Here is a 26,740-nt window from a genome sequence, read left to right as displayed (position 1 = left end):
TGTCTAAACTGTATGAATGCCTCCATGAGTGCAAAAATTGCCCCCTTCCCACTCTGCAAAGAGGCCTTTGACATATGAGCGCTGTGTATATTATCTGATTTAGAAAATACAGTGTAATGTGAGCCGGTTATCTCATACTTGAAATGTGCGGCACAGCAGCCACATAATATATTTAGCCGTCTAAAAGACAGCTGCAAGTGGCCGAGGGCAGATATAGGATTAACTTTCTGTCACTGTATAAGCCCTTATTACAGTGTCGGAATTATAACCACCAAAATTCCCCGTGACCTGTTCCAAGTTTGATGGGAAAATGGGGCAATTTACTCCAGCAAACAGGGCCTTGGTGTTTTTTTTTTTAATTTTTGGGAGTTGCCCTTAGAGACCAGGAAAGGTTCGACATCAGTGTCAATCAGGTGTGTGTTCAGCTTTTTCACTGGGCCTCATTTAGTTCAACCAAGTAAGGGGAAGCACAACAGGTGCCTGATGGGAAAATGATGACCATATGTGAGGATTATGCTCCATGAGTCCAGTTTTCTTTCATTATTTGTTTATTTTCCAACACATGCTCCCACTGCCCTTGCACTTGCAAATGTAAGGTTTTTGTGGATGTAAGATTAAGTCATTTGGGGGGGGGGGGGGGGGGGGATTACTATTGCTTATTGATCTGTAAAAATCAGTCCCTAGTAGCAACCTGCAGGAATTTCTTACTGTGCTGCTGTTAACTGTCATGAAGCAGAACAAACGCAAACATCTGTCAAGAAAACTGTTTAGTTCTCCCCCAAAGTTTATGTGGGAGTCAGAGATTCCATTGTTTGGTCAAACTCATCTTTCTAAGAAAGAAACAGCTGATTTCTAATAATGTCTCGGTTAGAGGACAAATTTAATTTAAGACTCCATTTACTTTTGAAAAACTTGAAACTAAGTTTAAATATAAGTAAAAACAAAATAAAAGAAACAGCATTTAAGGTGAAGTAACCAACAGACACTTTTAACTAAAATAAAACTATTTAATCACTCAAATATAAATACAACATTTTTGTTAAAGTTACAATTTTGGACAAAAGATAAACTAATAAAATTTCAGCGTGTTCACTATTTTGTGTAGTTACAATTAAACTTATAAACATTAATATAATGTCTTTCTTTTTTGTCTAAAATGTATCAAACATGCTATGATTATATACTTGATCAAAAATTTTCTCTTGCACGAAGATAAAAAAATAAAAATAAAAAATAAATTAATCTTCAGAAAGAATGGCATTTTATTTGGTTTTAGTGTGGTTACATCAAATTTCATTTTAATAAACTGGAGGGGAAAAAATTACATAGGCAAACTTTCAACTACTTTAGTTGAAAGTCATTATTGAAAACAATAGAACTTTTCAGAAAACAGCTTCAACTTCAAATGTTTTGTGCCTCAAATATTGCAAGAAATGCATACAAGATCAAGGAGAGACTGACTTTAGAGATTGCCTATTTTTATTTCTGGTTGCTGGCGGGCCACAGGATTTTTGTCAAGGAAAAAGTGTACCTTTGCTCAAAAAAGGTTGAAAATCACCGATTTATAGCAGCTCATCTGAGCTGATCTATAGATGGTAAATAAATCCTACTGCTGATAACTCAGTCTATGTATTGCCTATAGTGTTCAATCTTCTTAGAAAGAGATTTCTTGGCCAACAACAAGAAGCTCAGTAATCCATTCTGGTATCCATTCTGATAAAACACTGATTTTTTTTTTTATTTCCTCTTACACAAAGAAGAATATCCCTTTTGCAAAACCAGTAACAAGGAGGGCTTTTTCAGGGAATTGAGCAGAAACATTAATGAAGAGAAATTGGAGCAGTATGCGGAAAATTTAGATCACAGGACCTTATGATGGCGAGGATTTTCAGGCCATTCATTCTAATCTATGTCACTCACTCGAGCATTTTTCTTGGGGAAATGGGGGAAGAGCTGGGTTGTAGGATTAGGGAGATGAGACATAAGAAAACATCGAAAATGGCTTGTGAGCCATGCAGTCTATGTGGTTGTGGAGCATGTTGCTGTAAAATAAGAAAAACATCAGAACATTAGTCAAGTGTGAGACCCTGTGGCACTGTAAGCCATTTTCCCCTCACAACGAGTAATTCAAATGTCCCCATTTATGAAGCAGACTGTTTTAATGAAAGCCAGTTTCACTCCTTTCTACATTCTGTTGCCGCTTTAACCAGCTGTCGTTTGAGATTTTTGCTTGCTTTTTGTGAAATCTTGATAGACTAAAGAGGGTTTAGTACATTGTTAAGTAATAAAGCTCTGTGTGCATCCAATTCTGCTTCATCTCATCAAGCCCGATGACAATAAACTTTACTCCAGCAGACATAACCATCACAATGACGATGATTGCACTCAGACAGAAAAGCCACACAACCACTGTGCAGTTTTTTTGTATCAATTTTTCTATGATAATAAAATTAAAGGTACTAATTTTCCACACCAAACCCCAGTTTGCCAATTACAGTGAGTCATCATGGCCTTGCAGATGATTTTCATCTTCTCTAACTTTCCTAAACAGAAAGAGACAATTAACAGAAGAACAAGACTTTTGTGTTTTGTTAAATCACAGCTTTTGTTCGTCATAAGTCAACTATATCTATACTTTTTTGGGGCCAATGACTGAAGCCATAGCCTAAATAGTGGAGCAGGTAGTTAAAAATGATCGTGCATTTTGTGGTACAAGCACCAAATTTGACATGAATGTACTTTAGAAACCCCTTTAAGAAAATACAAAATAACAATAATACCGTATTTTCCGGACTATAAGTCGCCCTTTTTTTCATAGTTTGGCAAGGGGTGCGACTTATACTCCGCAGCGACTTATATTAGAAATAAATTGAAATAAATACATTGTTAACCCTCCTGTTATGTTCATTTGTGAGGAACAGAGATGATGTTCCTGGGTCAATTTGATGTATGAGGTATGTTAAGTGTTAAGAGGATGTTAAGTGACTCAGAGAATCAGCAAACTTTTTTTTACACTAAGATCTTGAAGGCTAACAACATAATATTCTATTTTCCAATGATTTCATAGATTCAGAAATGCAATAAAAGTGAAAACTGTTTCTACAAATACAGGATGAAAACAGAGTATTAGTTAGCCAATGATGCTTCATGAAAAGAATAAATAAATAAGTTTGAGAAAGAATTACTGTGAAATTATTAGATAAACAGTCTGCTTTGATTGTGTCATATAAGGTTGTGAAAGTTAAAATGCGACTTATAGTCCAGTGCGACTTATCTGTGTTTTTTTCTACTTTATAATGCATTTTTGGGCTGGTGCGACTTATACTCCGGTGCGACTTATAGTCCGGAAAATACGGTATATGCATGCGTTTTGTGCATGTACAGCCCATATTTAAAAATGGCTACACTTTTTTATTTTTCTTATGGCTAACAAAAATAATTCTTGTACAGGGTACATCCACACCAAATTTGGTGCTTGTAACACAAAATGCATGATTTATCTGAAATGTCAATCAACCCGCCAGCTAAAATAGAGTAGAATAAAACTTTTTCGATCCCATAAGGGGGAAATTGCCTTGTTACCATAGCGCTATTAAAAACAGCAGATATATAATAAATAACACTAAAAATACACATTAATAATTATTAGCAGTATTTGGTTGTTCACGAATGTTTTCCAAAAGTTGAGTGGTAGGTTCAATAGCTGTGCGAGTAACAGAAAAACGTGTTTTTATTGTTTATTCTGTCTCCTAAAGTGCATTGTTTTACTATTTAAAAGTAAAAAAAAAACAGAGTGGAAGAGCAAATGATTCACAGCTACTGCTACCCTCTTTAAGCAACTTAGCACAAAAGCTACATTTTTATGTTGTTTTTTTAAGTATAAAGACCGTGGCCCTGAAGTGCAAATACCATCTCCAAATCACTCAATGAAAAAAAACATAATAAAGTTCAAAATGACAATTTAACGTGAAATAAATAATAAAAAGCAATACATTTTAGGAATCAAAGAATTCCAGAACCCAGAATATAATAGAAAATGCCGAAAACATTAATTTAACAAAATCAGCATTAAATGTAAAAAAAAAGGAACCAAAATAATGAACCAGAAGAGGTTGTAACTATGAGATATTGCTAATGTATGATGACGTTTGAAATTTGAAGAAGAGGGAAAGTAGAAGGTTGTTTTGCCATGCAATCAGTAATTTCCCATTATTTCCTACCTTTTCCAATTTCATTTTTTATTATTTCAGCTTGATTTCTTTACTAAAATCACTTTTTTTTTTAAAAACATTTCCCTTTTATTTTTTTTTCTTATGGTTATGTTTTGGTGTATGGAATTTTGCTTTGATGTCTTTAAATGCATTTTCTTAGCTTTTTTTTTTCATTGATGTGATGTTTCAGGTTTATTTTGCATTGTGTGGTTTGTTGATGTGATTTGCACTTCAGGCCACCATATTAAAGAGAACCAAAGTGCACAAGAAGAAAGTGTGAAACAGAAAAAAATACTAAATTAATCGACAGACAGATTACTTTTTTTTTTTATAAGCTTAAAAGAAAAAGTCAGCCAAATGGTTGGTGTATGAGCCATAAAGTGCACAAAGGTTTTTAAGTCTAAATGCAACATGAAACTTTAATTTACTAAGTAGTGAGACGACATTCTGAAAAAGGAGCACGGATATAGACCTTCTGTATAAATTGTAGTCCAAGTTTTCCTCTTCCTTTGGCAGTTCAGGATTATGATTTCTTGCCATGCAGTTCAGAGCCAAAGCCACTTTTTCTCTGATGGAATAATTAATTTATTTGGCTGAAAAGCCCCAAAGGAGATGCAGAAATCTACAATCAATACTGCTCTACTTTTTTTTCCCCTTTAATTTGCATGCCCCTCAAGTGGATCATAATTCAGTTGGTCTACTTTGAGTTGTTTTTTTGTCTTGACCACTAATGTGTTGCTTTTCTGCAACAGCCAGTATTAACCTAATGCAAAATCGTAGCGGTTTTAAAGGTGAGGAAGTTAGAGGTCAAAGGTTGCATTTAGAGCTGTATAGGTCTAAAATGATTAATGATAAAAATGTGACTATTTTACTAGAATAAATAATTGCTTTACTAGGTTTTAGTAATGTGATGTATGCAAACATTTTATCAGATGTCTGATATTGTTGCTTTAGTAAATAAGAGCAGGGGAATCCACAAACCATTGCTTGAAGGATATTTAGATAAAAAAATGTCATAAATGTCATACTGTTGATTGTAGCAATAGAGAAAAATGGAATGATCAATATTAAAGCATTTTGCTGCTGTCCATAAATCATCATTACAGTGTGTGGCATAGATGGACTACGATGTCATGCACCCAGAAAGCTGCACGAAAGGCTCCCAACAAATACAGCAATTATACAATCCAGAAGGTTATTTGTTGAAGAAAAGAGTTTAAAAAAAAAACTGCATAGACAATGCAGATTGCTTTTTTAAAATTGTGGATTTTGAAAATACAACGTTAAATCCCAAATTCCGCTCAACAGAAAACATGATTGCATTGATGATCCTCCATGTAGCTCGGTTAAACTTTTAACTTCATTTGGGGCTGAAAGCATCTCAAAGAGACAAAGCAGAACCAATCAATACCAGTCCACAAAGATGATGGTTTAAGGTTGAGTGGTCTCTCTTCTTTAAAAATAAATAAACTTCCTTTGACATTATGAGAGAAAGAACACAATACATCACTGAAACATACAGGTTTCTACACGTTTAGCAGTTTTATGCAACATGAGTCACAGAGAATAAAACGTTAGAGCAACACCACCATCCTGGCTAAACAGATCAACACAACTAGCCATGTTAAAACCACTGCCACATGATAACAACATGAAGCTCTTTCAAACAGTTGCTGTTTTCCATTTTCCAGGTCCAAAATACTGCATATTGTTGTAATTGACAACTTTCATTATTGCAATAAATAGATTTAAGACCGTGAAAACTGCATGTCTTACTCCAATTTTTACTAATGTTTTATGTCCTACAGTTTTTTTTTGGTGTTTTACGCTTTTTGTGAGTAATGGAGAAACCCATTTTTTTTATCGGATGTTGCATTTTTAAACTACAACTTATCAAAACATACAAAACTGAACTCCGTAAATCAAGAAATGAACTGTTGCTATGTCCTTCGCTTCTTGCCAGCATGTAATTAAAGTGTTGACAGAAAATCAATTCTGATCTCAAAAAGAGATGGTCTGTGCAACAGTGGAACTTGTTTTTCTACAACTTCTTGTTTTGTTTTTTTTATAAAATTTTGAACTTGTATCGTGATTCCCAAAGGTCTGACTCACACCTTACACAAACTTAATAAAAGACCAAATCATTTCGCTCAGCCATCAAGCTCCCAAGAGTGAACGAGGAAAAGTGGACACAATCCCAGAATAGGGATTATGACTCAGCACAAGAGCACTGCTGTCTCATTTCTGACCACATGAAGTCCTTCCCCACGTTTCTAAACCCCAAACTTTGAAGCAATCACCTGTATTGCTGTTCAATCAATATCCATCAGAAAAATGTCTTTACCTTTTTAATAAATATGGTTAATCTTTATTTGTTCCTGCTTTTATTCTGAACAACAGCTAAATTTATTATTTCAATGATTCGGTCTTATTCTAAAATATTTTGCACTAGTTGATAGTTTTGCAATAATAAAGTGTTATCAAAGCTCTTCAGAATAAAGTATCATCATTTGTGCTTTAAGCTCTCGTTTATCATTTGTTCACTTTGGACAGGATTTACTGAAATCAATGTAGAGATGTTCAAAATGCTTTCTGTAAAAAAAAAAGATAATTTTATTTATATATAGAAAGAGGTCCTCTTCTTTATATTTTACAAACTTAACCCTTAAAGTATTTAAACCAATCGCTCAGTGTATTGAGGTTATTTAAAACAACCTCAGTGGTGTTCTTAAAGTTCTATGCAGTCCCCAAAATAAACTAAAATACAGTGGCAATTCCATGCAAGTAATCAAAAAGGTAAACAATAATATTTATTCAATTTTTTTACGATTTATACATATTTTTAAAAATAAAAAACTGTATATAAAAGACTAAAGCATTTGATTAAACAGGTAACAAAATTTTACAAGAATGTAAACTTTTTTTCTTTTACTTTTGGTTTATGTTATTTGCACATATTTACGTGCAACTAGGCAAAAAAAAAAAAAGAAAACAGATGGAAGTTTATGGTGGCGACACAGTTCAGCAGTGGCTCCACGTATTTAGTGAATGATGTGCGCATAGTCACTTTCTTTACTTTTCTCCAATTAAAAATCAAAATTGATCGTATTTTCCAAGTTCAATAATATAACTGCAACTATAATACTGTCTGAAATCTATTTTTAACCTTTTATTAGTAATGTCCGGATCCATTCTGTTGTTCTCAATTGCCACCCTTCCAAAGTCTTCTGCCCACCCCCATATAAAACAGTCTGGCTTCATCCCTAAAGATGCGGCTAAATACCATGGTTAATATTTTTTATTACATTAGCTTAAAAAAATCCACTTGTTTTCTTATTCTTGCATAAAAGCTCTTTACGACTCATGTATTACTATTTAGGATTTGTAAAACAAATGTAAAAAAATTCGCAAAACAATCTTTAAATATGACTAAATGCGCTGCAGTAAAGAAGGTTCAAAACAAATCTATCTGGGATGTAGAGGACTAGAGATTGGAAAAAAAATGTGTAACAAACTCACACTGCCTTCCAATTGTATGTTTAAAGCTAATCGAATAATTTTTTTGCAGCGTGTCTGAAATGATAATGAGGAAATGTACTAATGTACTATTTGACCTAAGTGGACAAAAGATAAATAAACCCTAAACCATGTAAACACAGATAACACTTCGGATATCCCTTAAATTGTTTCTAACATCTTAAGTGAAGAATCAGTCTAATAGTCACACTGTCTGACAGGGTTATGTTGTCCTATGACAACATGTGCAGGCAAACACAAGAATACAATATAAAAAAACAGTTTTCTCATCAATACAATATCTTTTTTAAAACTTGTGTTTTCTTTTCATGCATTTAATCTGTTGTTTCTTGTTTGAGCTGTGAAAAGTAAAATCCCCAAAGCAGCTCAAGAGCCGGGGGCCATTTTCACGTAACAAAAAAATGGGAATTCTGCTCTAATTACAGTAAATCACTTCTAATATGATCTACAGAGAAACAAGCCTGACGCCAGTATCAGGAACCGGGGATGGAAAAAAAGAGAAGATAAGGATGTTTGAGGACTTTGGCATGGATATAATCGACTTGACAAAAGCAAATAGAAGCTCCGACTGTGAGGAAACGGAAGCCAAGAGCTGAGGATTGTAAAAAGGTGAACAGCTACCTTCTCCTTTCCTACCTGCTGTCCTTTTCACACTCTTTCATCTTTAATATTACAAAGAGCCAACTAAAGCTTAGATGATAGTATTTTTATTATTTATCTGAGTACCTTGATCATCGATAGATTTTTTTAGTTTCAATTCATTTTACTTACAGACCGACTCCGATCATCTTTTGAGGTATTTTAAATGAGTTGCCATTGGTTTTTTAATTATTATAATGCAACTTTTATCCAAAATCAATACACCTGTCATTTTTTTCTATGTCATAAATACACTCTTTTTCAAAAAGCATGTTTTCTTCTGCTCCCGAATCACAACAATTAGGAAATACTCACAAATGCAGTTTTACCCATAATTTTCTTTATATATGTTCATCATCAGAAGAATGCCACACAAACATCTTAAAAAGAGGATTTTCATCTTAGTGAGTATTTAAGGAAGTTTCTTGGGAACAACAAAGAAATGTATTTTTTACAAAAACAGCTTCAGTGAGATAAAATCCCAAAAAAGTGATTAGTCCAAACAAAAAATATATTTTTTAAAAGCATGGGAGCACATTTGGTAACTGGCAGAAACAGCTCACAGACTGTTAAGCATGGGGGCAGAGGTATTATGATGGATAATTTTGTTTGCATATGGGCTCTGTGCAGACTGTTTTCTTATATTGGATGCAGATTATTTAGGTGCACAGTCAACACTTTTTCTCATCTTGGGGTTTAGTAATTCAAAGAACGTAGTCTCTGCAGCTAAAGCTCCGGTGTAAAAGGGTTGAGCAAGTAGCATTATTCCATAATCATAAACTTTTTTTTTTCTATCCAGGATTATCAATGTAATTTTATTTATTTATTTATTTTATTTATTTGAATTAGGACAATGCATATTAAACAATGTTTCAGCAGCTGCTTTAACATAAATATGCCAGAGTTAGCACAGGAGCTAAATTTCATCTGTTGTCCTAGGACAGGATAAAAATATCAACACTTACATTTACAACACAATGAAATAGCACAATATTAGAGGTAAAAATATTTACAAAGGTTATTACAATAAAAAGCAAGTCTAAAAATTCCAAGACAGTCACAGAAAAACAACAATAACTAATGTTTGCAGGACTGGTTTGTTTTTAACCATCGTTTAAGAGCTGTTTGGAAGGTAGGGTAGTTTTCCCAGTTCCTAATGTGCTGTGGCAGCGTATTCCATAGCTGTGTGCCTCTAATTGAGACCACTGTTTGGCTGAATTTAGTCCTGCGCCTTTGAACATTACAGTCCCCTCGAGTTAAAGCCCTGGTGCCTATTCCAACATTTGTTTTTTTACTTATAAAATCTAACAAGGGGGGAGGGGCCAGCCCATTCAAAACTTTAAAAATGAGACAGGCATCCATGTACATTTTATAACTTTCAAAGTCCATCATGCCATACTTGGTTAGAATGTCACAGTAATGATAACGCAGAGGCTTTTTGTCTAAAACTTTCAGGGTTCTCTTAAACAGAGACTTGAGGGGTTTCAAAGTGCTTTCGTTTGTCTGGGACCATGTAGTAAGACAATAAGTTATATGACTAAAAATCAATGAATGCATGTAAACCTTTGCAGCCTCAGTAGTTAGAGAAGACCTTATTTGTTTAAAATTTGACAGATTAAATTTAACAATATTGGATATTTTCTTTACATGATCTTTAAAAGTTAAATTTGAATCAAAGATTACGCCAAGATACTTAAATTTTTCTACAACTTCCAATCGCTCCCCATTGACCACTACAGATGGTTGTTCTTCCCTCGTTGGCTGACGTGAAAAAAACATACATACAGTCTTTTTAGTATTGAGATGTAAGCTTGACCTTTGGAGCCACTGAAAGATTGGAACCATGGCTCCAGACAGAACTGCAGCTGCTTCAGCTTTTGTTTTGGCATGAGCATATAGAACTGTATCGTCTGCATATAATTGTATTTTTGTTTTGTTGCATACATCTGGCAGGTTGTTCACATACAAGCTGAATAAAAGTGGCCCCAATACTGAGCCTTGAGGAACTCCATCTGAACAACTAAGAAACGATGACTGTGAATTTTCAATTTGTACAGCTTGTTTTCTGTCATGGAGATATGATTTCATCCAGCAGAGGGCACTGTTCGAGAAATTAAAATATGATAACTTTGCAAGGAGAAAATCATGATTAATAGTATCAAAAGCACGTTTCAGATCAAGGAATACAGCACCCACAAAGCCTCCCTTGTCAAGCAGCTGTTTCACATTTTCAAGGAAATAACAAGTGGCTGTATCAGTGGAGTGATATTTTCTGAAGCCAAACTGCATTGGATGGAGAGAGGTTTGACTGTTGTTGAGATGTATAGTTAGTTGTGTTGTGACCCATTTTTCTAAAATTTTTGAAATAATTGGTAGAATGCTTATTGGACGGTAGTTCTCAGGTTTTGTTTTGTCCCCAGACTTAAAAACAGGTATAATCCTAGCAATTTTCCATGTTGTTGGCACTATGCTGTGGTTAATGGACAGATTAATCAGATGTACTATTGGGTGTGCGAGAACATCTTTATGTTGCTTAATAAAATGACTAGAGAAACCATATGCATCTCTAGCTTTGGAGCTTTTGAGGGATGAGATTATTTTTAGAACATCAGGAGCAGAAATTTCCTTAATATGAAATATTGGCTTACTATTGTCTACAGATTTCCATGGGATATCTGGACATTTTAGTTGTCGCGTTAAATCTTCAATTGAACTAATAAAAAAGTTATTAAAACTGTTGACAATAATATCCAAATTGTCCGTTAATGCACCATTTATCTTAAGCTGGAGCTCTCTGGTGTTATGCTCTTTTATGCGTCCTAATAGCTTATTTAGGTGCTTCCATACAATCTTTCCATTTCCATTTGCTTTAATAATTGAATTAATGAAAAAGTTTGCCTTTGCTTTACGCATGTGGTTAATAACCTTGTTTCTAAGAGATGTAAATATCTGACGGTCACTTGTAGTTTTGGTTTTTAGGGATTTTTTCAATGCACTGTCTCTCTCTCTCATTAATTTTCTAATATCATTATTAATCCATGGTAGGTTTTCTTTAAATTGTTTGGATACTCCTTTCTTTGAGAAATGAGCCAGTGTGTCATTGATCATTCGTATAAAGAGATTAGAGCTTTCTTCGATGTTATTGTTTTCAACTACATTTGTCCAATTGAGATGTTCAAGATCATTTTTTAAATGCTGTTGCCTATTTTTAGGAATAAAAGTGTAAGGTATCCCTCTGACTGATCGTGTTGAACGCTGGTTCCTGATTTTTCTCACACAGAAAATGAAGTTGTGGTCAGAGAGACCAGACAGAAAATTAAATGTCTTGGTAATTCTATCGGGTTTGTTAGTAAATATTAAATCAATTTTAGTTTTGGACAAAGTTGTTACTCTTGTTGGACCATTTATGATCTGTGTCAATGTGTGTTTAACAACAAGCTGTTCTAATTTCTTCCTGTCTGGTATATTATCCCAATTGATGTTTAGATCACCCATAACAATAATCTCTCTTGAAGGATTACAGTGATTTAAAATAGACTCAAACTGATCATAAAAGATGTCCTTGGCAGAAGGAGGCCTGTACACACAAATCACAGTAAAAGACATTGTAGAATGAAGTGTTACATTTAGACCTATACATTCAATTCCTGTTTCCTCTGGCCAACTAATTAACTCACATTTAAAATGATCTTTGATATAAATCAAAACCCCCCCTCCTCTTCCTGTTTCTCTATCTTTTCTGAATAATTTGTATCCTGGGATAGTGATGGCAGCTGTAGGTGAAGTCGAAGTCAGCCAACTTTCAGATATTCCTAGCATATCAATATTGGATTCACTTAGAAGATGTTCAATTTGCTCGCTTTTATTAACAATACTGCGAACATTGATGTGGCCAAGTAGAATTCCTTTTGGTTTTGACCTGGAATCCCAAATAACTTTTGCATTATTGAGTGTTTGGAAAAATCGCATTTTCTGTTGTTTTTTTATTGCAGCATTGATGATCTTTGCAGTTGAGGAAAAGGTTTTTGCGTCTGTTATTAATGAAGAACTTGTGAAACAATGTTCCTTTGTGTTTAACATTGTTAATTGCGGTATACCTGTATCCAATAATTGTGTCCTGGGGAGCTGAGGTGGAGGAGGCCTGGTTACTTGCAACTGTAGCCCAGGTAACTGAGGTGGAGGAGGCCTGGTTAGGTGCAGCTGTAGCCCAGGGAGCTGAGGTGGAGGAGGCCTGGTTAGCTGCAGCTGTAGCCCAGGGAGCTGAGGTGGAGGAGGCCTGGTTAGCTGCAGCTGTAGCCCAGGGAGCTGAGGTGGAGGAGGCCTGGTTAGCTGCAGCTGTAGCCCAGGGAGCTGAGGTGGAGGAGGCCTGGTTAGCTGCAGCTGTAGCCCAGGGAGCTGAGGTGGAGGAGGCCTGGTTAGCTGCAGCTGTAGCCCAGGGAGCTGAGGTGGAGGAGGCCTGGTTACTTGCAACTGTAGCCCAGGTAACTGAGGTGGAGGAGGCCTGGTTAGCTGCAGCTGTAGCCCAGGGAGCTGAGGTGGAGGAGGCCTGGTTAGCTGCAGCTGTAGCCCAGGGAGCTGAGGTGGAGGAGGCCTGGTTAGCTGCAGCTGTAGCCCAGGGAGCTGAGGTGGAGGAGGCCTGGTTAGCTGCAGCTGTAGCCCAGGGAGCTGAGGTGGAGGAGGCCTGGTTAGCTGCAGCTGTAGCCCAGGTAACTGAGGTGGAGGAGGCCTGGTTAGGTGCAGCTGTAGCCCAGGGAGCTGAGGTGGAGGAGGCCTGGTTAGCTGCAGCTGTAGCCCAGGGAGCTGAGGTGGAGGAGGCCTGGTTAGCTGCAGCTGTAGCCCAGGGAGCTGAGGTGGAGGAGGCCTGGTTAGCTGCAGCTGTAGCCCAGGGAGCTGAGGTGGAGGAGGCCTGGTTAGCTGCAGCTGCAGCCCAGGGAGCTGAGGTGGAGGAGGCCTGGTTAGCTGCAGCTGTAGCCCAGGGAGCTGAGGTGGAGGAGGCCTGGTTAGCTGCAGCTGTAGCCCAGGGAGCTGAGGTGGAGGAGGCCTGGTTGGCTGCAGCTGTAGCCCAGGGAGCTGAGGTGGAGGAGGCCTGGTTAGGTGCAGCTGTAGCCCAGGGAGCTGAGGTGGAGGAGGCCTGGTTAGCTGCAGCTGCAGCCCAGGGAGCCGAGGTGAGAGCCCACTTAGCTGTGGCTGATGAGGGAATCTGTGTTGTTGGGGTGATAGCCAAGCCTGATGTAGTGGTAGCCTGGTTAGCTGTGTTGCTGGCTGTAGTCCATCCAAGTCAGAGCTCAGAACAGGTCCAGGATTTATCTCAATATCACCAGCCAAAATGAGTATCATCAGAAGGTTGATGAGCCCCTGGAGGGGCCTTGTTGATTTTACTTGTTCATGTTTACCTGGGGGTGGCCTTGCATGTCCAAAATCCAGAACCCTTTCAAACAGAAGCTGTTGACTCCTTTTTGTTGAATAAAGAGTTGTGTTATTATCCATTTTTCGTGGACACACCAGATTCCAGAAAAGATAAAATGCCATAAAAACTATAGATAGACGTATTAATGGGAGACTCCAGGGCGTTTTGATTTTTTTAGGCCTTTTTTGTGACAAACACACAGGACCTGCCAGCCTGTGTGTTTGCACCTTGGCGGCCATCTTGGCAATCATCAAAATTTGTGATTCCTTTAACCTGTTGTCAGTTTACTGTCATTTTATTTGTTTATTCACCGACAGAGCATCTCTACAGTGTGGAAATCTCCATGGGAACATCACAGATGCTGTGAACTTGGATTTATTTGTCTCTCTGTTGCCACGTTTGACCTCACACTCTGGCCCAACGATTAACTGGGACAGACTCACTGTCCCTCTAACACCCAGTCTGCATTCATTTAAAATGACATACATGTCCTTGCAGAACTAACAGCTCCTGGTGTCTCACCTCTCCCTGCAGGAGTCTGAACAGATGAAACAGAACGAAATGGAATGAAACGGAACAAAACCTACAGCAGTCTGTGGTCCTTCTGGTTGACAATATTCCTGGTCTACACTAAAGCAACCGACTGACAACGATTACTCAGAAATTGTGCATTTTCGGATTTCAAAAGTGTGACAGATTGACTTTAAAGAGCCAGCTCCAACAAACAAGCCTTTAGAAATTCAAAGTTAAGAGGTAAAGGGAAATTTGACATGACCAGCGGAAATGTACAAAACCAACCGATCGTAACACAACGGTTTCACCGTTTACTCTCACTTCATTGTGACCCTTTCAAGTGCCCACATCATCTTTTATAGTGAATAAACCCTCTCATCCTTCTCACCTCGACACAAACAAACCAGCCATACATCACTGCTCCCCTCCATGTATACTGTAAAAGTACAACCTCCCACCCAACACACCCCACTGTCAGACAAAATACCCAATTAACGTTGATCTAGTCGCCAATTCAAGCAAACTTCTGTCCATCCTCCACAGAGGAGTGCTTCACACCATGTCCAGTGTAGTCTCAACACTGGCATTAACAGCTGTTATGTCTCGGTGTTATCCATTATTGGACACAAGAGATGTAATTAAAGGCTATTATAGATCCCTTTTTTTCATGAGCATCTTTCAAAATATACCACAAAAGAGGTCATGTGGTCTCCCAGAAGAGAAACTGTCTGGCCTTAAAACTTCAAAATTAGAACCACACTCATATCAAAAGGAAAACCTCAATGTTTGTGTATTTTATAAATCTGTGTTGTGCAAGTATTAGTCTGATTGCATCTTTCAGACTATTGATTTTGATTTTAAAGAAACATTTACAGCTTTTACTGTTTTTATTTTGCAAAAATTTGGTTGCCGTATTCTCCATACTACTATAATTAAACCCAATATTAATAAAATAAAATATAAATTTAACCCAATATTACCATAATAGTCGTCTCAATGGGTTTCATACCGGTAGTTGTCTGATAAACATGAAATCATAAAGAACATGAAATCATAGAATTAAAAAGGTAATGGCTAAAATAAGCTAAAAACACTAGGCTGAAAACGGATTACGGAAAAAAACGTTTTGAAATGCATGGTTTTGAGGAAAATAAGGTAATTAATAAATATTGATTTCTGTTAAGATAAAACTATGTTGTTGTGTACTTATTTTTTTAAGTTATGCAAACTTATTCCTGTGGCTTTAATACTCGAAACTGGTGAGTCCTAGTAACTGATGACAATCAAGTTGTCCTAACAGGAAAATATAAGTTATATTTACTGCCAATATTTGACTGCACAAATTAACGCTTTCAAATTAACTGTTATCAAGAAAATACAAGTAGCACACAATTAAATATTTTATGTTGTGGAAAACTCAGACTTTAATAAACAGAAGTTGATCAACTCAAAAAAACGTATTGCCTTAATTTGTCTTAGGTTTTGGTAACTTGTTTGGGTTTACAGTGTAGCATGACACAGGTGGACAAAAGTGAAGAGGATCTTATGTAATCCATGGACACCAGTGAAGATCACAAATCATTGAAGAAAAAAGGTTTATAACGCACTGGGGGTGGATGACCCCACTCCCAATGTCAAAATGCCTAGGATAGCAGAAGGGTTACATGATAAATCCTGGTTAAATTAAACCCCTAGGTTTCTAAAGCATTGATGGTGAGCCTTATAATTTTGTGGGCCCTATAGTGCGGAAAAAGCGGTATACATGAATTGCAATATATTTGCATTTTTATTTCCTTCTATGTAATAATATCTTAAGTCCCATGAATGAAATTACTGTTTTACAAAAAAATGGAAGGTGAAATGGTTACCCTTTGAATAACATTTTTAAACAAAGCCATATATTCAGTTCTGTCCTTTTTCTCCCCTGACAAAAATATCTCTCAGAGTAATGTACAGCAGTTTAGTTTAAAGGGAAGAAAAGTGTTTTAGAAGCCATGACCCTAAAAGAGCAGTGATCAATGAAACCAATAGGGATTTATGACTCAACGAATATTTAAAGCAAGTTTCTGACATTGTGTGCCTGCCATAGACGACCCTTTTCTGTCTGCTTAGCTGGAGGTGAGCATACAGGAACCACTTCAACCACATGATTTGAGCTACTTAATAACCAACTGGTACAACACTCAGTGTATAGAAAGCACCCCAGCTGTGTACTAGCAGTGTGTGCTCATTACTGCACAGCAACAAGCTTTGTTTTAACTTTGTTTGTGGGGACTGCGTGCAGAGCTCCAAACTGGCTTCCATTCAAGGCTTTTTACTATAACTACTTTAATGCTTTTTGATTGTATTGTATATCTTTTTTTAAAAAACAAATAAACATATCTTTACAGCCAGCAATGATTTTTATCAAGTAGCAAGAAATATTTTTAAAGAGCAACCGTAGACCACTTCAAAACACACCTTTTCATCCTTTTTCTTGTTTTCTTCCTGTTTTTTAATACTCATGGCTTTTTTTGTTCAGAGGTTGTGTTCCGTGTTTTTCTGTGTCCCAACTAAACAGCTGGTAACTATTCACAAGAATTCCAGGAAAACAGTGCAATGGAAAATTCTTGACAACTTCCATGTGGCAAACGACTTAGGGAGCAAAAATGCCACCCCTGCATGTGTAGCTTCTTTTTCACCTAAAGACCTTGATGGGAAACCTAAACTGAAGACTAAAACTACCCTGACTAGCAAGAAACAGACCAATTATGACTGAGCGGAGGGGGGATTTATAGAAGCCGTTTGCCATGCAACATTCCTCTGTCATGTAGCCTTTCCTGCATGTGACTCAGGACACTTGATGCTCTTTCCCAAAGACAGAGGTCTAAAAATAGCCAGCTAAGACTTGGGAAAAGGGGAAAGAGTTGGAGGAAATAAATAAAAAGGAGTAAAAAGGATTCTGCAGAAATAGTAGAAGGAAATTCATGTGTGTGTGTGTGTGTGTGTGGTTGTGGGGGGGAGGGGGGGGGCGTAAACAGAGTGGATGAAAGTAAATAAGGAGTGATTATGGCCAAATTGTATTCCAGGGTCACTGGTTTATGAAACAGATCCTGTACAACCTGTCAGCTGCTCCAATCCAAGGGACGCTTTCTATAACATACTGTACCTGCTTGCCTCAACTTTCTTATAGCCGAAGGTTACAAATCGCAGCCAGGGAAACCCTAATCAGCCGTGGGGTGATGATTTCCATCTGTTTCTTGTAATATTTGAGTCATTCAGCCCAAATCTGCCTGCATTAGCGGCACTACTCTCTGGGTTACATTTTTCTATGGACATGAAGCACAAGGGAAATCCAATTTACAGAAACCTTTTGTTTGTTTTTATGAGAAACATCCCTCATTCTCTGCCAAACACACAGCTTCAGAATCTGGTATTCACCCATGAACTACTAGTGTATTTACCAAAGATAAATACACATTTACGAAAAGAATAAATTTGCTGCACAGAAAGAGGAGCAAGCATTGTTTTCCAGGAATGTGGACAATTTTTCTGGATCAAATCTTCCTTACAATGATTACACAAAACAAATGCAAATGTGAAAGCATTAACAAGTTTATAATAATGACTCGGGCACTTAGTTCTGAAACTGCCCCATAGCAGATTAAAGTCTGCGCATTTGAATTTCTATTTGTTACATCATCTCACGTTTTATGATGAAACAATTCAGTTGTGGTTAGACCAATTATGTTGGATCTAGACAAAATCTGACCATAAAATAAGAAAAGAAAAAGTGTACACATTACAAAAAGCATGCTTAAAAAGAAGTTCAAGAACAATTTATGAAGATGCTGTGTCAGGAGGTCGCTGGAATCCTCTACGTAGTTACAAATATGAGCTGGAACATAATGAAGGAAGTTGCCGCCAAAAAACAAGTGAAAAAATACAAGTGAGAGATGGCGTGGGATCACTTTGCTATACGACGGATCATTTAGAAACATCCTTAGACACCAAAAAACATAAAACAAAGTATTGGTCATTGGTGGATTTTCCATTAAAGATCCACTCAGATGAAAACGGTTCGTCTTTTTTAACATTTTTCTAACAATGGAAAATTAAGCTCAAAATTCCATTTTTGAAGATTTCTTTATTCAAATTGTTGTGAATTAGGAGCAGACGTGAAAATGTCGTTTGAAGGCAAGCATATTTATTATGTAGAAAATACACTGTGCAGGCCACAACCTCCCTACTCAGGTCCATTCTGATGCATCCACTTGTAGACGACTTGAACCTTTGTTTTGACTCGTCCGAGCTACCATCTGCCCCAATACTTTATGGCTGGATAGCTCAGCCATTTTTGCTGCACCACTAATGTTAGGTTGGGGGCTGTGAGGGGCTGCAAGCTAGTGGGAGAAAGTGTAAACAGAGAGCTCTCAGCCAACGGTCCTGCCCACAAATCAGAGGTGAATTTCTGTTGAACGCCTGCCGCTCTTCAGAAACTATTTCCTTAAAAACAACACAGGTTTTTAAAAAGCCTGACTTTATACTAGTTGCTGAAGTGCTACATCATTAAAAAGTAAAGTCAATAGAGCATTTATCTAAAAGCTCCGACAATGGATGTCATTTAGTCAGAAAGTATCTTAAAATCAAATGTTTGCTGAAATTACATTAGTATTTTTCTTTTGATTTGCCATTTTGTTCATTCACACCAAAATATTTATTTTATCCTCTAAGTTGAACTTCAGAGAACATATCCTTGTTTATTTTGTTTTTTATCATCAAGAACCACCTCCCCAGCATTTTTAGCCACACATGGTAAGCTCTGTCCTGGGGAAGAACTTCCCCACATTATGCCCACTTGCTGCCAGAGATGATGCTGCAGACACAAGAAGCACAACCCTCAAGCTGGTTAAGCATGAAATCTAGTTAGCTAAAAAGAGCAAGTGGGAGTGGGAGAAACAGAGCAGAGTGGCAGGAACTGAGGGACAAGGAAACCGTCAGATGCAATGTAAATCTGTGATTGATCCAGGTCAAGGAAATGGCTCAGGTGGCTGAATTTAGCCCCAATGTGATAGTATAAAGTAAGAAAAGGACAGTTTTTGATAAAGGTCACACAATTTAGACGGAGAGGGGCCGACATTTATGCCGTCTCTTTATTCTTCTCTATCATGTTTTTTTTTTTATCTCCTCTGATCTTTGCGAGTGCTAGATGGTGCAGAGATCTCTAGAGAGGTCTCTGACATCAGACTTCGGATTTTGGATTTGATGATGTTAATCATCTGCCTTTGGGCAACAAAGAAGAAGAGAGATAAAGAGACACATGGAAGCGGGATGGAAATAAGATGGACAGGCGGATGAGGGAGAGGCTAAGGCGGAGAAGGGGGATGGGGAAGAGGTCTAAGACCAGGATGTAAAGAGCTGGCATGAGAGAGGTCTGCAGATCCAATCACTCTTCAAGCATTGAGATTGGGGAAGGGAAAGAAAGAAAAGTACAGGTCAGCCTCTTTGGCCTCTCTCCTTAGTTTCTCTTTTCAATGACATTCACCTTGAGGGGTCGATGCCGATCTTGTCACACAAGATCACAATTAGTCAAAGAGGATTGCTAAAACAGCACATAAATAAAACAAAAGAAAAATAATAATAATTATTGTTTCCTGGATGAATCAGCACAAGAACAAAACTCTCTTTAAAATTATTTCTAGACACTAAAAAGCCTCAGGGTGTGCCGCCTGCTGTGTGAATAACATGTACACAACCCACAGATCAATCCACTTAATGCCCATGAAATATAGGCAGTGGGCAGGCCTTTCTGCTAGTCTGACATCATTGTGCTCGGCCATTAGGCTAAGTGCCATCGTGGCTCACCACTTCTCTAGGAACCAGACTTGGGCTGCATTCAAATTTAAACCCCTCCAGCCTTGGCTCTGTTGGATTCTGAATAAGTATTTCAAACTTGTTAATTAGAATCAACAGGAACATTTATTTCATTTGGAGAAAGGCAATCCTGCAGCTCTGGGTGTGTCATTTGTACCTCTGCTAATATTGCACTGCAGATATGAGAGGACTTGAGTCAAAATTAGACAGAGCAACTGCACCAGTGACAGCCCTACTTTAGAGAGGGGCTCATGTCCCAAATTAACATTGCAGCGCAAGCAAACGCCCTACAAAGACCCCTGGAATAAGTGACAGAGTGAAGCTTAACTGCTTTGTTGCATGTTAAAGATTACAAAAACATCATATTATGGCACACTTTCAAAAAAGTTTTTTTTTAGTTTAGTTTTTATGTTTTAACAACATGTAACACACAAAATAAGTCTCAACTGGCACTCTACTGCCAGTCTGGATTTATGATTAGTCTACTAATCCAAAAAATATAAACCAATGTCTGTAGAGTACAAGGCATACATGAATCTAGTCATCTACAAGTGGATACATACATAAGAATGGAGAGGAGCTGTGAGCTTGTGGCTTGCCGAACTTGTATGTCACACATTTAAGGTGTTTCCATTATCAAATGTGTGTCAGTTCCTCATTCACAACAATTCCAATAAAGAAATACTAAGAACTTCAAATTAAAAATGTTTTCCCTAATACATATGTCCTCCATCATGAAAAAAATGTCACAACATGTTAAAAAAACACCCAAAACAGGCTTCCATTAGAGTGGGTCTTCAACTGGGTTTTCGTTGTTTTCGGCTTGCCATATATATTTAAACTCCTGTTAATGCCATGTTGTAATGCCATGATGAAATAAATAAATAAGGGATCACGTTCCAATATAATTCATCTGAGCCACTTCTAAACTTCAATGCGCTGTCTTATTATTAGGAATATTGGGGGGGGGGGGGGGGGGGGCACAAATTCGATCACTTTAGTTTTCAGAAAGTTTTTTTTTTATTATTTTTGTTCCTTAGAGGTGATTCTTTACTGTAGCCACATGTCACAGCTGCAGACAGACAGACAGGACAACAAAAGGACAGCCCAACATCATCACTTAGAAGAAGTGCGCACAAAAAGTCTCCAACTCAACACTAAAATTAGAACTAACTGTTTAAGTGAGCATAAGAACCACAGATTGGAAACATCAGTCAGGACTTTCAGAAGCCAACAGGCTGTTTGGGAGACGGACTCACGTCTGCTCAGTGGGGAATGGTCCGGCCGACGCACACGAGATGGTTGTCAAGAGAAGGAGCACACAGACCGAGTAATCCATATTGTTAAAAGTCCCCTAAAACTCGGTCCTGGATGGGAGAAGATGTCCCCCACCCCCCTAAAAAAACCTGCCCACGAAATCCACAGCGTACTTCTCTCTACTTCTCCGCCTCACACCGCCATCGGTGCGCGTTTGGAAACAGATCTCATCCAGCTGCTGTCCCCCTCCCCACCCCAACCGGTGGAGTTGGGGAGTGTGCTTTTTTTGGTGTGGGTGTGCGTGTTGCGTGGAACTGTCAAGGTTGTGGAACTGCGATAGGCTATTAGAGCAGATCTACGGCGTGTCACACAAACAACCGGAGGAAGGGGAGGGAAGGAGGGCGCGTTTATGTTTCCCTCCGCCAGCAGGAATGCCGATCCGCACACTGCAAAAAACAAAAAAAAAAAGGAGGGGGGGTCATTTGGCTTCCATATTGTTTTTTTTAACCAGGAAAAATGTTTTACCCAAGTGTTTTTTCCAAGACAATTAAACAATTTCAATAGATTTTTTTTCTTGAAATTATCATTAAAGTTAAATTGTTTTTAATTGCTCAATTGCATTAAAAAATCTTTTTGTGTTGACATTTTTTACAGCGTGTATTTTCATGTTCTACTTGAAAATCAGTTTCCGGCACTCTCCTCTCTCCAGCCAGCAACAATTAGGCCAACTCTTTTACAGTTGGACTTCCTCCAAAGTAGAACTTTTTTTTTGGGAAAAAACTACAAACCATTAGATCTTTTATTGATTTAACTGATTACCACATTTCTACTTCATTAGTAAACATTGTGGTTTATACTCTCTTCAGGGGGCGGAGAAAGTCCAGTTTTGAGATTTGGCCAATTTGGCCAAAAAAGGTCATGTGCACCATCTGTATAGGTGGAGTGCTCCTGTTCAAGTGGAAGAGTTTAAATTTCATGATTTAAAGAGTAGAACATGAGATTGACAGGTGGATAGCAGCTATCGATCTGTCATAATGAAGAAGAAGCTGAGCCAGAAGGCAAAGCTCTCAATTTACTGACCAATCCTTGTTCCCACCTTCACCTTGGTCATGATATTTGGGTCATAGCTGACAGGATACAATTTCAGTTACAAGCTGCTGAAATGATCTACTCCTGCAGGGTGGCTTGGTACTAGGGTGAGGAACTTAGGAATCAAGCAGAATGTCTCAGTAGGAAGAGGCTCTGGGGAAGACCCTGGGACAATGTCCTTCGGTTCACCTGGAAGAACTTTAGAGTTCCGCTAGCTGAACTGGAGGAAATCTCTGTGGAGAGGGAGGTCTGGGTATCTTTGCTCAGACTGCTATAACCCTCCAACACAGTTTCAGAAAAGCAGCAGAATATGGAAGGATGTAAGACTTCTTGCTCAATTAATAATCAAAACCTTCTTTTTCTAAAACAAAGCACATTAGTCCAAAGAGGAAAGTTTTCAAGGCGTTTTAAGAGACGGAGTGGGGCCTAGAACCTCCTTTTGTTAGTTGCATTCCCAGGAAGAAAAGTGACAGTCTACACAAAAAAACTGCTTAACATTATGTAAATTGGTTTTGGAACACATAAAATCAGAATTATAATGTTCAATTTGATTCTGAGGGACAACAGATTCAAACTTAGGTTTTAACTTATATGATCATGGAAACACAATGTCTTAGAGGGAAATAAAAGATGTTTTCTTCTAAGCAGCAGTTCAAAGAAGTTATGTAAGGACATATTTAGCATCCCTGACAAAGAGAACAGAGCGCAACTTGGATGAATCAGGTTCAGGTATGTCTGGTCACAAGTGCTGCTTGAAAGCATTTGTCGACCATAACAGCTCTTTGTATCCTATCCAGTCAAGCCTGAAGAAAGCTCCAAAATTCCTATTTTATTATGGATTGCTCTTTATTCTGGTTCCTGTAGTGAGTTTTTCTTTCATTTTCAACGGTCGTGTCTCCATTCATACAGAAACGTTATAACCAATTCTGTTTGCTGCAAGGTTAAAATCAAACTGAATATGAAGTGACATTGCCATTCGTTGGAAATCAAGGTAAATACCACAAGAGAAAGCCGTTTCACTTTCAAAGCTTCTTCTAAAATGCTAGTTTCCTCAAAAACTCATCAGTTAAAGCTAAATCCCTAAGAAGAACTTCCTGTTTGTCTGTTTAGGCTCATGTAAGCAGAGATGTGTGCAGCCGCTAATGAGGGCTGCAGAGGGGACGCAAGACAAAGTGCTGCTCACTTACAATTATGTGAATCACACAAATAGCACAATTGGTCAAATGGCTGTTTATGTGCCCTGACTCAGGTTTTGCTGTAAGTCATTAAAGTGGATCTGCTGGGACCTCTTCCCAGGCAGGGATGGAGTTGGGGTGGGGGTGGGGGGTAGGTTCGAAGAGTGTATTTACAGAGCAACAGTTATGAGGAGCTGCAGCTTAAAATAGACTGTCAACCATACAGGGAGATGTTAAAAAGTTTACACAGAGGTTAAAGGTTTTCACGTTCAAAATCATAATTATTAAAACCCATATCCACCTAAAATGAAATAAATAAAAAAGGATTCTTGTGTTTCCAACAAGAAAACATTCTTATGTATGAATCTGAAAACAGAAGGCAAATGCAACTCTAAAAGGGATTATGTAGGGATTTTCACAGGGATTAGTCATTTCATTGAAAGCTCAAAATAGCTAATTCAGTTTGACTAAATACATCCCGTTTTCACAAATGATCAGATTCCTAATGGTGTTCTTATGTGGGAGGCCATCTTTGCAGCTGCTGCGTTTCCTTTGTGCTAACAACGGATGAAGAGATCCCCTGATTTCATTGAGGTTTCACTCACAGCCACAAGCTCTTAGCCCCTAGCAATATTTTTTTGTCCCATGCCAAAGAGATACATTTATATAAAATTAGCTTTCCAGAGTGTTTCAAATGTTGCATGTTGTCTAGAATATAGTTTCATTTCCTTTTCCTCAAAACCATTCATAAAACTATAGTTTGCTGTAGGTCACATCAGGACCAGAGCTGAAATAAGTGTATTTGCGTGTTTGGTGGAGTGGCAGTGCTGTCTGCTTAAGGGTATAATTGAATATCTGTATTTGTGTGTGTGTCAAGCATCAGGTGTGGCCCTCCATGTTCAGCCATGGACCCCACCCACCTGTCCGGGGAATAGCCTGACTGCTGTTGCCTGGCAACCCAGTGGCTGTCTTCTCTCTGATTTCTCGCAAGACTGCTGTTTCTCCAACTAGTGACAAAATATAATACATGCTTGTGTTTGCTGCAGAGGGAAACATGATGGGAAAATATCAACACCTAGAAAAATAGTTTAAAACATTTTTTAAAATCAAATTAGCCTTTTTACAGCCAAGGAGAAGGTTTTTTAAAATCAATTTTAAAACAAAAATTATATTGTTCTTGTGAAGATAAAGTATTAATTTATTAAATAAACCTTTTGCATGAACTTTCAAATAAAGTATTTTTTAGAGTATAGTTTTCATGTAATAAAAAAAATAAAATTAATTGCAACAACTGCTAGAGGGCGCTGTAGGTTTGTGTGTCACTATTTGCCACTGGCAGCAACGCAGAAGAAGAGGAATTCAACAGATTGTGATAAAAAGAGTTTAACTGATTTGTTAGCATGTTTTTTATGCTATGCTATTTGGATCATTGCTTATAGTATGAGCTAATATGATAGTTTCCATCTGTGTTTTCATGAAACCAATTATGGCTACGAAAGTGAAGCGTGCACATGTTCAGTTTACTGTTATTCCGTAACGATTTGCCTTTCAAGATAAAATGTAAATTCTTTTTCCCGTATTTTTTACAATTATTTTCTCCCAAAAGTGCAACTTATATATGATTTTTTCTCTTCTTTATTGTGGATTTTTTTGCTGCTGCAACTTATACTCCAGAGTGACCTAATAAAATACTATAAAGTTTAACTGGTTCATTTGGACTCTATAAACTGAAGCATCTGCCGAATCTAACTCTTGTCTGAAGAGTTAAAATGTTCCTGACATGTAAAGCCACAATTTTTTCTCATCTTGGAGGACAAATGTTGCTAAACATTTCACAAAGTAGTAAAGTCCTTTTCCTGTGATGCATTTCATGCACACAATATAGGCAATCCCCCTTTTTTTGCATCTATCCAAGCACTCTTCCTTGCCCCACAGGCAGTCATTTATCTTGCTAATCCTACAAGGTGAATGAGTTACCGTGGCAACAAATGATTCCAAGTTTAAATTTTAATCACCATCACCCCCGCACAGTGTCTTCTTGGCAAAGATGAAGGGACATGTGTCTCCACATAGGCCAACACAGATGTAGCCTTCATTGATCATCCCCAATGTGAAGGAAAAATGACAGGGAAAAAACTGATACCAGAATTTGAACGAAACAAAACTGTAAAATTTAAGTAACTTTGGGAAAAGAATGATCTTTTTCCCCACTAAATGAAAGAGACAGCAGAAAAGATGCGAAACCCTTGTGCTATCCTTGGCACTTTAAGATTGGGAGTTGGGTCATCTAGACCCACTAGACAGTGTTCTGAACCTCTATTCTTCAATGATTTGTGATCTTCACTGGTGTCCATGGATTACATGAAATCTTTTCACCTTTATCCACCTTTGTCATGGTAGGGAGAACACGTCAATGTAAGGGTGGGGTCATCCAAGATAGCACAAGGGTTAAAAGAGCTGATGGATCATACAAACTATTAATAGGACTTCAAGAGAGGTGAAACACTTTTATAGGATTAGCTTCTTAATTGTATGCTCTTTCCATTACCAGAACCGTTTGGACACCGTAGTGGCCTTATATTACGTGACAGCCTGAGTCCTGATGGCTGCCTGTCCTTGCCACAAGGGAAGAAAATTCACAATTGAACTGCAGACCAAAGTTTGACCATCAAGGTACGTGAGTAGATTGCAATCAAAAACAGTTTTGTTTGAATCCATCAACAGGAAAAAAATACACGCATTTGTATCTTCTACAGAGGCTTGGTGACTTGATTGTCTTGCTTAGTGTCTCAGCTCTTTGATAGTAACGTGTTCTGTTAAACAGTGATCACTAGTGCTGTTTCGCTCTACCTGTTCAGGAGTAACGGCCTCAAATGTTAAAATTACTACAATCAACCCTTTCCTTCAACTTTTCCTTCTTTTCTCTATCAACCTATGATAGAGCTTCAGGTTTTCATGGACTTTATTATTCTTGTTGTGATCGCTACATCTATTACAAGAACCTTTTTCAGCTGTTTGTCCCTCATTAAAATGTCTCCTTGGTTAGCCATCTTGTGAAG

At 37.8% G+C, this 26,740-nt stretch overlaps 1 protein-coding gene across 1 annotated transcript in view; it reads right to left on the bottom strand.

Annotated features, from left to right (window-relative positions):
• Positions 1-21,789, bottom strand: part of cacna2d1a (calcium channel, voltage-dependent, alpha 2/delta subunit 1a) — an 88,856-nt gene extending 67,067 nt beyond the window's left edge. The window contains exon 1 of the mRNA XM_023952498.2: positions 21,420-21,789. Within this exon, the coding sequence (XP_023808266.1) occupies positions 21,420-21,499 (80 nt within the window). The 5' untranslated portion in view covers positions 21,500-21,789. The remainder of the gene's footprint in view (positions 1-21,419) is intronic.
• Positions 21,790-26,740: the final 4,951 nt, after the last annotated feature.

The sequence above is a fragment of the Oryzias latipes genome, chromosome 23 (genome assembly GCF_053564925.1).
Source record: "Oryzias latipes strain Hd-rR chromosome 23, Olatipes_Hd-rR_3.1".
Taxonomy (NCBI): Eukaryota; Metazoa; Chordata; class Actinopteri; order Beloniformes; family Adrianichthyidae; genus Oryzias; species Oryzias latipes.
Note: the sequence above shows the minus strand (reverse complement) of the source record. Positions and strands in the feature narration are given on the sequence as shown.